Genomic DNA, 15097 nt, shown 5'->3' on the forward strand with positions numbered 1-15097 from the left:
GTGGGATTTGACAGTTGAACCTGAGACAGCACCAACCGGTCCACTAACACACGCCTCAGCCTGCAAAGCCGAAAAGAACGTCATGTAAAAACGTCTTTCCCGCGTACACTTTTCCTTGAGCTCCTCTGAAGTGAAACAAAAAAAAGAAGCCTATTCAGGGTTTCTCTCATCATACTTTATTTGAAGTGAAGCGACTTCATCCGGTAAAACAAGTGCCCAAACGCTTTGTGATAGTCAGGTGGAACTGATGCGGAATTACAAAGGAATCCCACTTTTTGAGCCAAAGTAAAGGCAAGTGGAAAGAAAAGTCACTCGGAGCGCGGCCATGTTTTCACGCGTCGCCCTCCAATTACAGGTGTCAAAATCCCACCGTCCCACAATGCAGTTCTCCATTTGGCGCGTGTGCATTTCATGTTGTAAAGACGTGCCGCTCCTTCCACTGAATATTGAGGAATGTAAAATCGCCCTGATTAGCTAATACTGGAACAGCCCAGATTAACCGTTTGACCTTCAAATCTTTTCGGAATATCTTTGACTGAGTGTCCTTGCCGTTTCACGTGCACACACACACACGCGCGCAAGCGCGCGTGCACGTTTATGTGCACGCGCGCTTACATGCTTGTCGCTGCGTTACATAGTCGTCTGGTACGACGCCGACCCTTCCTCCGAGCTGCTCTGCAGCAGCGGCTGCCTCTCGCCGTATCTCAGCTCCCTCTTCCTCTTCCGGCTCTGTCGCCGCCTCTTTATCGCCGTGACAATCACCGCGCCGGTGATGGCGGCGACCAGCGCCCCCAGTATCCCGGCGCCCAGCAGCCACTGCCAGATCTGCTGGGCCTGCTGCAGGTACGGCGTCAGGAACTCCTGGACGAACCTTTGGCCTGGGGGGTGAGACAGGTATTTAAGTCAGCACAACGACACCACCACCAACCCTACTTGATTGGTTATTTATACTCGTCTGTATTGTTGTTTTTTTACTGACCAGGGTCCAGCAGGTAGGCGTATTCGTATCCTAGAGCCTTGTTGGACAGGAAGTAGTCCCCGTTTCGATAGAGAGGCAGGAAGGGCACCATGTAGTAGCCGTCGTTGTGTCCGATGGGAGCGTTGGCGCGGGGGTAGTGGGTGCGGGCCGGTTCGTGGGTCCTCAGCCAGCGCTCGAAGATACTGAGGGATAAAGGAGGCCAGAACAACACGGACAAGACGAGAGATGAGGTTTGGCTCCTATCAAATGCCTTCATTAAAACACTTGCGTTGCTGTCTCTAGTTTTGAGGCATACATTGTCATTTGTTGAGTGATATGTGTGATCCTGGAGAGCTGGAGGTCAGGGCAATGGAATGTTGTGGTAAGAAAAAAACAAACCTGAACGTCTCATGGATTAGGGATAGTCTATGTTTTATTATTTTCTTTGGATATTTGCTTTGGATAGCCTGTGATTTATCGTTCCATTAATTGGGGAATGACTATGGCCACAGTGTACTGTAAATGAGCATTTTAACTTGGCCTTTATGGATCCTCATTGAAACACTACACTATCTGGACAACTCTATTTATTGAGTTAATGTTCTAAAAACGGTGTCTTCAATTCCACTGGAAGCGTTTTAATGTTGCTGAACATCCATTAGCTTATCTTGGCCTTCTCCCTTCCCGAGCGGGGAGGGATCCTGGAGGAGGAGCCGGATGGATGGATCGCAGAGAGGAACGACTTTGGCATTTACACTGAAAAGCTGCTGGATCGTGGTATAAGAGGCCATTACTGCTAATTATCACTCTCCTTTCTGCTCTGGTCTTTTTTCTCTTTGTGTTACTCCCCCCCACCCCCCCCACCACCTCTCTCTCTCTCACTCTCTCTCTCTTGCACTCGACTTTTTTTTTTGGTCGTTGTTCTTTCTCACCCATTTGACTGGCTGCCCCCAAATTACCTTCTCCTTTTCTCCCCTCCCAAGTATTCTTTCTCCTGGAAGGACTACAGACAGTTTTGACCTTTAGAATAGCAAGAGATATTACTAATTGCAAGAATAACTGAAAAGGATGAGGGCAATTAATAGCTCCTCAAATGGTTCTCCCAATTTTAAAGCAATATTGTGTGTGTGTGTGTGTGTGTGTGTGTGTGTGTGAGTGCGCGCGTGGGTGCGTGTGTGCGCGCGGGCTTGTGTGTGAATGCATTTCCACAACACTTTCTGTGGTAGCTTAAATGCAACACGCAAATCCCATTCACCCGTCCCGACCGGTGTGTCGGTCGCTGCCCTATTAGCGCATGTGGGCGCGTCCCAGTACCTGTCTATGAAGGCGTGGTGCAGCAGGAATATGGGGTCGTTGGCCGAGCCCTGGACGGAGGACATGGAGCCGTTCATGAAGATGTGCAGGGCGTTGTGCATCGTGCTCTGGCCAAACACGGCCACGCCTGTCTCTGAGCTGGCAAAACCTGCAGAAAGGAGGCAGATGGAAGGAGAAAAGGAGAGAAAAACACGCAATGAGAGTGACTGGGTTGGGGGGGGGGGTGATATGGTGGGAAAAGTGAATGAATTTATGACCAAGGCCAGGCCAAGTTATTTAGGGTTGGAGAGGTGGGTCACACCCTCTGTCCGACCCGAGTTATTGGAAGGTCCAATGGTGCCCTTAAAAAACACCCCCTAGAACCTATATGCTGAGATTGGTGGATATACAATATATGAAGGCAGCAGGAACCGCAGCCTACCCTCCAGGGCGTTTCTGAAGCTCAAGTTGGCGAAGCGGTCAAAGGGTTCCGTCTCGTACTCGCTGAGGCGCACCACAAAGTCAACGTCGGCCGTGGTGGGGAGGCGGCTGATGCGTCTCGGGTCGTGGTTGCCGGGGTTACGTAACAGGGGGCCCTCCCCTGTGGCGTTGCACAACGCCTCGCGGCTGTTGTACTCCTCCGGTTGGGTGCAGATCACCTGCAAGGAGGGCGACACGCGCGAGCCTCAGTGAAACTACAGCGCTAACCACCAGCGACGGCGGGTTCCCAGAGCAGTCATGGAGTGAACAACACCTTTTTATGAATAGAAGATGAATTCATAACGATGTAGGAGAGAATGACGAGACAAGGGCAAAGGGTCTCCTGCGGTTTTCTTACCTTCCATGATGAGAAGACGGAGGCGGGGCTGATCAGGTTTGGGTTGAAGGGGCTTCGCCCTCCCATCAGGGCGTCGGTGCACACGTCGCAGGCCTGCGAGTCCCTCCAGTCCCAGTACGGGATGGTGAAGTTGAAGTCTCCAGTCAGCTTCCTGATCTCGTTCTCCCAGTGGAGCAGGTAGACGCGGTGCCAGGGCAGGAACGCCGCCGACTCGTGGGCAAAGTCGATGTCCCTCCACACGTTGCCGGGCCCGCCGAGGAAGGCGTCCCTGGACACGTAGTAGTGCATCCAGACAAACAGGTCGTAGGTGTTGATGTCGGAGAACATCGGGTTCTCTCCGTTCTCGCCCATCTCCGGCCGTGTCGCAGTGGTGATCACGTAGTCTTGGTTGACGGTGTTTTTGGCCAGGTTGAGGTAGGAGATAAACTTTTGCTGCTCGGTGACCGAGAGCGTCGCAATGTTCCGCCGCACAGACTCCCGGTACTCGGCGCAGCCGGGACCCCAGTATCCAAACCGGCACTCCCCGCAGTCGAAGCCCCCGTAGTTCCCGGCGCAGCGGCAGGTGCGGTTGAAGAAAGCCAGGGGCCAACGTTCCCTGTCGTCGATGCCGCTGTGCGGGTACTGCGGCCCGTGAGGCTCCTCTGAGACCACCACCTCTGCGCAGAACCCGCGGCCCGACAGGGCGCCGCAGGCCGAGCCGTCGCCCTCCCACACCGGGCAGCACTCCTTGGTCCGGAGCCCCTCCGAGTTGGCGCAAGGCCGCGGGAACTGGGCCCCGCAGGACCCCAGAAGCAGCAGCAGCAGCAGCGGTGGCGCCAGCGGCAGGGAACCAGACGCACACTGGTTCCTCATGATGATCGAGAGCCAAACCTGTCTCACCACCTTCAGGGTCAACCCTCAGAACGAAACAAACAGCTCCCGGAAAGATAGAAGGCTGACAACTCTGTGTCTGGCTGCCCCAGTGTTAAACTTCTAAGCTTTCTAGCTCAACAGGAAGAACCATCTAAACTAACTAACTACCACTGAGAAAAACAATGACACTGCAAACATAAAAATCAAATCCTCTACGAGCGATTGAAGAAGCGAACCGCTGATGCGTACGAACGGAGCTAGACCTGGGGACCTTGTCTTTTTTTTCCAATTCGGTGCAGAATGGGGACTGAAGGAGCCGCTCGTCAGTCCTGCTTCCTCTCTGTCATCCTACACCCTCTCGCTCAGTCAGAGCCCGGCTCTCTGAGCCTCCTGCTCCCGCCCGCCTGCTCTCCCTGAGCCGTTTTGGGGGCAGTCCGCCGGGGAAGTGTGTGATCTCATTGTGATCTGACGAACTGTGAGACTCGAGCATAAGAATGTACTCTTACACGGTCACATGCCCAGGATCACTTTTGTGATTGCGTTTTTTTTCTTTGTCTTGGGATCAGTTGACCTTTGCCATAATATACCTCAGGCAGAAGTGTGTGTGTGTGTGTGTGTGTGTGTGTGTGTGTGTGTGTGTGTGTGTGTGTGTGTCTGTGTCTGTGTGTGTGTGTGTGTGTGTGTGTGTGTGTGTGTGTGTGTGTGTGTGTGTGTGTGTGTGTGTGTGTGTGTGTGCGTGTGCGTGTGCGTGTGCGTGTGCGTGTGCGTGTGCGTGTGCGTGTGCGTGTGCATGCACTTCTCTCCCTGTGACCAAGTCTGAAAACAATCAAATTTATTCATTATCACTTTAAAACCGTTTAGCTGCATTCGTAGTTTTTGTTCCGGACACATTTAACTGGGAAAACAAATTTTGGAAAAATAACTATTTTCAAAAATGTCACATCCACTAAGATAACAATACTCTGTTGATGTCCTCAATCGAAAGTATTATTCCAGTCACGTATCAAAGTTAAGTATAATTGTTCAGTTTCGGTTGCTCTCATAGTTTCCTCTCATTGCTGGTGGGTTCAAAGCTCATGGGTAATTAGGATTATTATAAATGTTTTGCGTTGCTTGTATGCACATGGTACTTGTCACCCACAAGTACCATGTGCAACAGATAACAGATAAATGAGACGGAGCTATTTGCTTGGAAGCACTTTAAAATGAAAGTACTCCAGGGAACTACAAATGCATCCAAGGTTTATCCGAGCCAGTATGTGAGTTGAAGTACTGCGTCACATTCCACCCCTGTGAGATACACAAGAAGGGAGAAATGATCACGGTGGTTTGGTGAAGTTGAAAACAACACAAAAGGAAGAGTTTGTAACCGAAAGGAGAAGTCGGAGTTAGGATAAAAGCTGACATGTGAATGCCCCGCGGCAAAGATCCTAAAATAAAAAGCACAAAAATTATGCAAAATTACACTTCAACACACGAGAACTATAGCGCAATATGATAGAACAGAACAGAACTTAGAACAGAATTCAGATCATTCCAGCGCTCATAAAGCTCGGCTTCTGTATATTCATGTGATATTTTCAAAGCGGTCCGAAAAACACGCTTTGCCTTTTCTGGTGTTTTGGATGTTCTAATATTTAGATGGAATTAAGGACTGGAATATGGCCCTGGGAACAATATATTTTTTTATAATGTATGTACATATAATGTACAATATGATCTACGTTGTATGTAGATCATATTAGATCATATTGGCAGAGGACAGTTTGAATAGTAAATCCCTTCATCTTTCCAACATTTGTGCAAAAATGCGTCGTGCAAAAATGATACAAAATAAATAAGTGTTGATTCTCTCCATTTTTATTATTATTCTCAAACTTGTTAGCAGCAGCTGTAATCTATGCATTTATTTAAATACCACATCCATAAATAAATGAACGTGTTGTATTCATAATCCACTTCTGCTTTGCATCACAGGAAAAAGATTCATCTCTTTTCCTGGGAGTTACTCTGATTTGTAATAAAATCCCGACTTTCAAAATGCAATGATGAAAATTTAGTGTATTTCAACCAAATTATTTAAACAAAAGTCTATTTGATAAACAAAGGCTCCTTGACATGCCGTCGTGGAAGTCATCTCAAAACGTTTACGGGTAAACTTGACCCACTGCTCTCACACTGAGATGCTTCTGGAACCAGTGTATTGGTTCAAATGAAGGTCACAGAGCGGATCAATTTGGAATTTTAAATTTGTTGGAAAGGGGAAATCTACTGGCTGCAAGACTCAGAAGTTTGTGAGAGGCTGTGAAGTTTTCGTGCGGCACTGTAAAGTCCAGGGGGGGGTGGGGGGGGGGCGGCAGGTCCCATCATGTGCTGGGGGCCTCGGTACAGTCTGGCTCAGTGCGCTCCAACCTCCGGATCATGAGCCGGTCACATGCTGCCGCGGAGAGGCACGAGGACGGGCTCAGCGCGCAGGAACGCAGCGGAGCGCACGGGAATGACCGTCACAGGACGAAGACTGGAGGGCAGGGAGGGAGGGAGGGAGGGAGGGAGGGAGGGAGGGAATCACAGACCAAACTATTATTATTATTATTATTATTATCATTATTATTATTATTATTATTATTATTATTATTATTATCATTATTATTATTATTATTATTATCATTATTATTATCATTATTATTATTATCATTATCATCATTATTATTATGATCATTATCGTAATTATTATTATTATTATTATTATTGTTGTTATTATTATTATCATTATTATTATTATCATTATCGTTATTATTATTATTATTATTATTATTATTATTATTATTATTATTATTATTATTATTATTGTTGTTGTTGTTATTATTATTATTATTATTATCATTATTATTATTATTATTATTATTATTATTATTGTTATTATCATTATTATTATTATTATTATCATTATTATTATTATCATTATCGTTATTATTATTATTATTATTATTATTGTTATTGTTGTTATTGTTATTATTATTATCATTATTATTATTATTATTATTATCATTATTATTATGATAATGATGATGATGATGATGATGATGATGATTATTACTATTACTATTATTACTATTACTATTATCATTATAATAATTCATACAGTCATTATGTACATATATATACATGTACATATTTATTATTTTGCTTATATGTATTCTATTTTAGTTTATTGTTCTATAGATATTGATTTTTTCAGAATAGTTATTATTTTTTATTTTATTATCATGTTCCTACTTTGTTTTGCACAGCTGTTGAATTGTGCCGTGCGTCATTCCACTGCATGTGACAAATAAAGAATCTTGAATTGATATTCTCGAATAATTACGTTTGTTCATATTATTTATTTATTATTAAAAAAAAAATATATATATAATAATAATAATAATAATACTCACTCACACGAACCCCCACTCCCCCCCCCAGCGGTTTTCTAGACGCGTGCTTGACTATATTAAAACTCTGAACAAGGCGAACAGGGGCCCCAGTTCTCAACACACACGCTTACACACACTCACGCAACACGCACGCACGCACACACACACACACCTACATACAGAAGAGGGCAGTATACACCGGTTAAAGCACACAACAATGGCTGAGCACAGCAGTAGTTATGCTGATGTGTGTGGGGGGGTGTGGGGGTCAGGCTGTGTGTCCCGAGTCCCGACAGATATCTGTAAAACACTAAGATGCCACGGTTTGCAGCACAATTAAAATAATAATAATATTATAGTTGTATTCAGCGCTTACATATATAATATTCTGTATAGAGGTAAACAGAACATAGCATGAAGATGCAACCAGAGAAGTGGGCGTCGTCATCAGGAGTGTGTGTGTGTGTGTGTGTGTGGGTGTGGGTGCGGGTGTGTGGGTGGGTGTAGGGCCGACTCTTCCTATAAGCGACTCCGCTGCCCGTCCCCGTGCCTTTTCGTTACCTTATTGAACGAAACAAAAAAAGCGCCGCGCATCACAAGGATGCTCTCTCGGTCACTCCCCTCGCCCACCACCCCTGCCGACAGAGTGCCGAACGCGTACACTTAAGGGTCCCGGTTTCAAAATGTGGTCACCCTTGCTAAGCAGCCAATCGCGTCAATCGTCGCTTACCTTGCTGTGAACTGACGCCGTGACCAATGACGCTACTGGTGCCGTTAGCCAACAGGGTGCCAGTGGAAATTGCGCTAATGTCGGCCGAAGAAGTAGAAGCGAGGGAAGGCGTGTCCGGAGACAGCAGGAGAGGAAGAAGGGTAGGAGAGTAGAGTTGAGAGTAGGAACTTTGGACGTTGGCACTGAGAAGGGTAAAGAGAGAGAGCTGGCTGACATGATGGAGAGAAGGAAGGTAGATGTACTACGCGTACAAGAGACCAGCTGGAAGGGGAGTAAGGCCGGGAGTAACGGAGCCGGGTACAAACTGTTCTACCATGGAGTGGATGGCAGGAGAAATGGGGCGGGGATAGTCTTGAAGGAAGAATATGTCAAGAGTGTTTTGGAGGTGACGAGCGTGTCGGACAGAGTGATGAGCGCGAAGCTGGAAATTGATGGGGTGATAATGAATGTGGTCAGTGCATATGCTCCTCAAGTTGGGTGTGAGATGAAAGGGAAAGAATAATTCTTTAGTGAGTTGGTATGAAGCGGTGGAGAGCGTCCCCAAGGGAGAGAGAGTGGTCGTTGGAGCAGATCTCAATGGGCACGTTGGCGAAGGGATCAGAGACATAGGTGACGAGAAGGTGACGGCTAGGTATGGTGTCAAGGAGAGGAATGTGGAAGGACGGATGGTGGTGGATTTCGCCAAAAGGATGGAATTAGCTGTTGTGAATACGTATCTCAAGAAGAGGGAGGAACACAGGGTGACATACAAGAAGGTGGAGGAAGGTGCACACAGGTGGACGACATCTTATGCAGGAGGTGCAATCTGAAAGAGATTAGTGACTGCAAAGTGGTGGTAGGGGAGTGTGTTACGAGGCAGCATCGGATGGTGGTCTGTAGGATGACTCTGGAGGCCAAGAAGAGGAAGAGAGTGAAGGAAAAGCCAAAGATAAAATGGTGGAAGTTGAAAAAGGGAAGAGGTTAAGGCAGGCAATAGGTGGGAATGAACGGTTACCAGATGACCGGGAAACAACTGCAGAAGTGGTGAGGGAGACGGCCAACAAGATACTCGGGGGATCATGCGGGAAGAGGAAGGAACACAAGGACTCTTGGTGGTGGAATGAGGAAGTACAGGAGAGCAGAGAGCAAAAGAGGTTGGTGAAGAAGAAATTGGATAGTCAGAGAGATGAAGAAAGTAGACAGGACTACAAGCTGATGTGGCGCAAGGCAAAAAGTGAAGTGGCAAAGGATGTTGAGATCTTCACTGGGAGTGACGAGGATGGACAGGATCAAGAGCGAATACGTTAGAGGGACGGCTCAGGTTGGACAGTTTGGTGGAAAGGTGAGAGAGGCCGGAATGACATGTGTAGGAGAGACGAGAGTTACATTGGGAGACGGATGCTGAGGACGGAGCTGCCAGGCGAGAGGAAAAGAGGTTACGGATGTGCTGAGGGAGGACATGCAGGCGGTTGGTGTAAGTCAGGAAGACGCACAGAACAGAAGGTATTGGAGGCAGATGATGTGGCGACCCCTAACGGGAGCAGCCGAGAGAAAAAGGAGAAGAAGTTATCCCCAAATAACCCAGAAATGTTATAGCGATATGGTTGCTTTGGTTATAGCCTCCATGTCAATATAGTTTTGTTAGACTAATAGAAGTAATGTTGGACCTCTAAGGCTTGCCAACAGTGAGTCTTTCATGCATGGGTTTGTTTTAATAGCAGAGTGAAGATAGAGGTAAATTGATAGCTCAGGTCACGAAACATTTGCATGCCATGCCAGCTTACATGGAAAGGGGATAAATAGGCAAAGGCTATAGCTCTGAATTGGCAAGCTTTTATCAAAAAAAAAAAATGTGATGACCAAATGACATTGGGCATATTGGAACCACAACAGACCCACCGTTTAGAACTGTGTCTCGTTTGTTGATAAGACGCGAGCAGCAGATCCTTTAAGTCCTGTAAGTTACGAGGTGGGGTCTCCATGGATCGGGCTTGTTGTTCCGGCACATCCCACAGATGCTCGAAAGGGATCGGACCCCAAACCCGGCCATCCACATGATGTAGAAGGAAGCGTGATTCATCAGACGCAGGCCACCTTCTTCCATTGCTCCATGGTCCAGTTCTGACGCTCACGTTCGCGTAACGCAGCCCCATACGCAGCAAGCTGTGATGCACTGTGTGTTCTGAACCTTTCCATCATAGCAGCATTAACTTTTTCAGCAATTTGTGCTACAGAAGCTTTTCTGTGGGATCGGACCAGACGGGCTAGACTTCACTCCCCACGCGCATCAATGAGCCTTGGGCGCCCATGACCCTGTCACCGGTTCACCGGTTGTCCTTCCTTGGACCATTTTTGGTAGGTGCTAACCACTGCATACCGGTTCCGTGTTCACCCCTCGAGACCTGCCATTTTGGAGATGCTCTGACCCTGTCGTCATCACAATGTGGCCCTTGTCAAAGTGGCTCAGATCCTTAATCTTTCTCATTTTTCCTGCTTCCAACACATCAACTTCAAGAACTGACTGTTCACTTGCTGCCTTATATATCCTACCCCTTGACAGGTGCCACTGGAACGAGATGAGCAATGTTATTCACTTCACATGTCAGTGGTTTTAATGTTGTGGCTGATGTGTGTATTTGCGTTCTCATTTTGATCCCAACGGAGGCGAAACTGACGTTATCCATGTCCATATCCAGACGTGCGCGTCATCCATGTTCTCAACCGCTTGTACTGGGCGCAAACACAGTGAATGTCACACATTTGAGTGCACCGCTGATACGTCGCCGCGAGGTCTGAGGTTTGATGTCGCTGGAACGTCCAATCGCCTGTGTTCTCCACCGACACCATCAAAAGGAAAGGATTCTTTTCCCACCAGGCGCTGGCGAACGAAGACACGTCAGTTCTCCTCTCAGCTCGCTCAGTAATCCAGTTCTATGTTAGATATCACACCCCACACCCCAGAGAGCTTTGATAGAAGGACAAACACACACACACACACACACACACACACACACACAAACGCGCCCGCTCACACGCACGCACACGCACACACACACACACACACACACACACACACACACACACTCTCATCTCTTTGTGTGTGTTTATTTCACTGAGCAGGCCGACAGGAGTTTATTCAACAAACAGCAGAGAAGTCAGGGGTTATCAGCACTGGACTTGGAAATAGATCAAATACAACTGACAATGGGGTTTGAAGCACATTAGCAAAGTGGATTATTTTTGACTCATCAGCCCTTTCGATCTAAATCCCTGTGATAATTGGCTGGTTGAGTTGTTTGCGAGGCTCCAGAAAAAAAAAAAACCCCATGTTTTCAAACTCCAGCTTGCGTCGCGGGCCTGCTCTCCTCCCGTTCTCACGCTCCAGCGGTTGAGCGCGTTGTATAAACTTGAGGAAACGCGGCGGCGACGAATGCCGACACCCGCTCGTCCGCTCAACTCGTCCTGGTTCGAACGACTGAAGTTGTTATCGGTCCGAACGCCAGTGATGATATTTGAGACGATTTTGTGTGCCCCCCGTGGACGCCTTTGTTGTGTACATGTGAGAGTTGGGATCAGAGGTGGAGGAGGTAAATAGAAATCAACTGATCCATTGTCTGGCCTTTAATCTTCCATTTTACCACAACAACTGTGCATCGTTACCATAGAGACACACCGCTATCTGGAATTGCATCTGGCTCAAACAGCATTACTCAGGGTGGAAAGATAAGATTTGTGTGTGTGTGTGTGTGTGTGAGTGTGTGTGTGTGTGTGTGTGTGTGTGTGTGTGTGTGTGGCGGCATGCCCTTGGAGATGCAGTTAAGAACTAAAGTCACCCCCTCATCAGTCACATTAAGCACCCGCTTTAAGTTAAGCCGGACACGTGACTTTCGGGAACAAACTTTCCCCGGACTTTTTGACTTTCCCTTCTCCTCTCGTTTCAGCCACTTAATCAACACTCGCGAACGATTTGAGCGGCTGTGGCCTAACCCCACTGTAAATTCCAAAATGCCTTAGGGGTAGCCTGTGAACCATGGGATCTGCGGGCGCATGTTTTATATGCTCTGGCAGATACGTCTGGCCCCCCTCCCGTTTGGACCGATTTCCAGCCGACCTACCTGGCCAGGGTCGGGCCAATCACAAGCGTTTATTTAATACGGGGCGGGTAAACCAGGTATACAGCGCTAAGTCACACATTTTGTTGCTCTTATCGGTTGTGGGTCAAGGTCTATCCAGTTGGGGGTGGGTTTCTAGTGCTAATGCGCTAACCAAGGTACAGTGGCGTAAGGACCATATATGCAGGTAATGCAACTGCATTGGGGCCCGCAGCCGTTTGGGGCCAGCGTGCACGGGCCCCTCCTTATGTCTTTTATTCATGTATTAGTCACATATAGGATGTCATTCATTCACCAAATAAATAACAATACAATAACATCAAACAGTTTTACATACTATTAAACAATTAAGTTTAAATAAGGATTACCGGGCAATTTGTCAAAACATGTGCAAAGTGTGCCCGCCCGCAATTCTGGGTTGACATACGCTAATTACGGACATGCGTACTACAGCGTGCTACGGCTGCGCGGCCACAATCCACACAGAAGAGTGAAGACAGCGCGATGGAGAGGTACAAACACAAAAGTGTGTTGCAGCCTCCAACAATAGGCAGTCTCTTTACAAAGAAAGACAGAGCGGTCAGAGCAGCATGCCAGCACCGCTGGGGATGGTCAGAACGAGGTGCAAGAGAACGTGCCGGAGCCCATTGCTACTACCACTGGTGCCATCGCATCTCCGCACCAGTGTCCCTCAGGCAGGGGACATTTTCCTGAGAAGGTAGACGCCAATGTCAAACATTACAGCATATTGCGTCTAAGGGGCGATGAGGGGCTATGCAACTTCCCCCCTCCAACCGTCCTACTGAAAGAGGGGCCTGTCGGGTTGAGGACCCCTGTTTATCCTCTTTTCTCTTTTTCTTTTAGTATGATACAGGGGTTTCAAACGAAATCTCGACGCCCATTCACTCAAAACAAGACATGTATTTTGGGCAAAACCAATGCAGTTTGATATAGAGATGTTATTTCCATAATTCAGACTTTCCCCCTAATATTTCTAAATAACGTGGTCCTAAACAGCAGCAATTGCATACATTTGGATTGGCTGTAAGGTTGATAAACTTGTGAATCCAAAGGCCCCAAGTGCATTTATGTGTAGTGTGAGTAGCCGTAGCACAAAAGCCTCACAAAACCTTACACCCAGAAACGAGCTTGGGACATCTCAGAGGGTATAGTTTTTCGAAGCGCGTTGAAGGGGATTTTCTGAGCCCTTATTTGACACAGCCATAAACACCCATCAGCCACAACATTAAAAACACCACTAATAACCGCTAATATTGTGTAGCTCCCCCCCCGTGCTGCCCAAAACAGCTCTGACCCCGTCGAGGCGTGGACTCCACAAGACCTGTGTTGGTGTCCTGTAGTGTCTGGCACCAAGACGGTAGCAGCAGATCCGTTAAGTCCTGGAGGTTGAGAGGTGGAGCCCCCGTGGATTGGGCTTGTTGTTCCAGCACACCCCATTGGTGCTCGGGATCGGACCCTAACCCCGGCCATCCACATGACGCTCACGTGTCCGTTGTAGGTGTTTTCAGCGGTGGACTGGGGTCGGCATGGGCACCCTGACCCCCCAGCAAGCTGTGACGCACTGCGTGTTTCGCCACCTTTCCATCATAGCCAGCATTAACCTTGTGGTGACACGGTGCGCCGTCACCGATTCTGTTTTAATCTGTTATAGTGCTCCGACACCGGATTTTGTCAGGTATAGCGCGGCGGCCTGTTTTCCTAGTAATCATTTCATTTCGGCGTCAACTGTGCAGTGCATTCCGCTGTTGCTGCTCGTTTTAAAGCTGCGTGCTTTCACTTCTTTCATTCGCTCCCGACATTATGTTAAGTGACCGTAACATTTAATGTAATCTGATCGCAATTCCGGTTAGCTAGTTAGTGAAGGAGAGGCTGCTGTTTGAATGGAACAATCTGTACCGAAGGCAGGAGGAGAGGCTGGTGGAAGGCAGGCCGTAGACCGAATAGCAAGTGGAACATGATGCATTGTGATGGGGGCCCGCTTTGAACATCACGCACTGGGGCCCTGCGCTGACCCGTTACGCCACTGAGCGGGTATGCAGTGCTACGTCACACGATTCGTTGCTCCGGACGGTTGTAGTTCCGTCCGATTGCGTCCAGCGACATCTTGGTCTGCGCCCGTTGATAACGCCGCTTAGAAATTGAAGATGAGCTGAAAGGTTCCAGACTAATCAATTCTCTAAAAGGACATTAAATTCACAGAAACTGTCCAAACGTTGGATGCAGAGCTGAATTCGGCCTTTTCTCCCTTTTTGATTACGACAAAAAAAAGACTCATCGCTCATCCTGGAATCACAGTCGGACGCCAGCGCTGCCTCCTCTGAACCACAGCGCTCCTCTTTGCCAGGGGAAAAAAAACGTTGGATGCAAATAAATCAGGTGAGCGCCTCAGAGTGCCCGAGTGCCAGAGCCAATAACCCCTAGATCACAATTAAAAGATCTGAACAGCAGTTATGGACTGAATTACCACAATTAACCCATCAAAGGAGAACTTCATTTGGCCCAGTAAAAGGACATTGTGGCAGTTCGGCCTGCGTGGCCTCAAAGTGGCGTTTTCAGGTCCATCTGACACGGAGACAAGATTGGGTTGGACAAGCCCGGGGCAGATGGGAAACATGTCACGACAAGGGCCCCTCTCCTGTGTGTGTGGGGATGGGGGTTTCCCCTGTTGCTAGTTGATTGCTCTGACGAGCAACAGGCTCACAGCCACCCTGATCCCGGGCCCAATTACCTGGGCCAATTACCACCTATTACAGGTGTGGCTGCTTAAACCACCACCACACCACAGACATATACATACAAGCAGCCAAATAAAGACATGATACCAAACTGGTCGCAATAGATAACAAAGATTACACAGAGAAAAATTGTTTGTAAGACTCACTTTCTATTACATTGTCT

At 47.7% G+C, this 15097-nt stretch overlaps 1 protein-coding gene across 1 annotated transcript; it reads right to left on the reverse strand.

The window, feature by feature from the left end:
* Positions 1-180: 180 nt before the first annotated feature.
* Positions 181-3975, reverse strand: tyr (tyrosinase). Its single transcript, XM_080007537.1, has 5 exons — positions 3090-3975; positions 2694-2910; positions 2273-2420; positions 980-1161; positions 181-878 (listed from the first exon to the last, which is right to left on the reverse strand). The coding sequence occupies exons 1-5, from the start codon at positions 3939-3941 to the stop codon at positions 631-633; spliced, it is 1647 nt and encodes a 548-aa protein (XP_079863663.1). The 5' UTR covers positions 3942-3975; the 3' UTR covers positions 181-630.
* Positions 3976-15097: the final 11122 nt, after the last annotated feature.

This window comes from Zeus faber, assembly GCF_960531495.2.
Source record: "Zeus faber genome assembly, chromosome: 9".
Classification (NCBI taxonomy): Eukaryota; Metazoa; Chordata; class Actinopteri; order Zeiformes; family Zeidae; genus Zeus; species Zeus faber.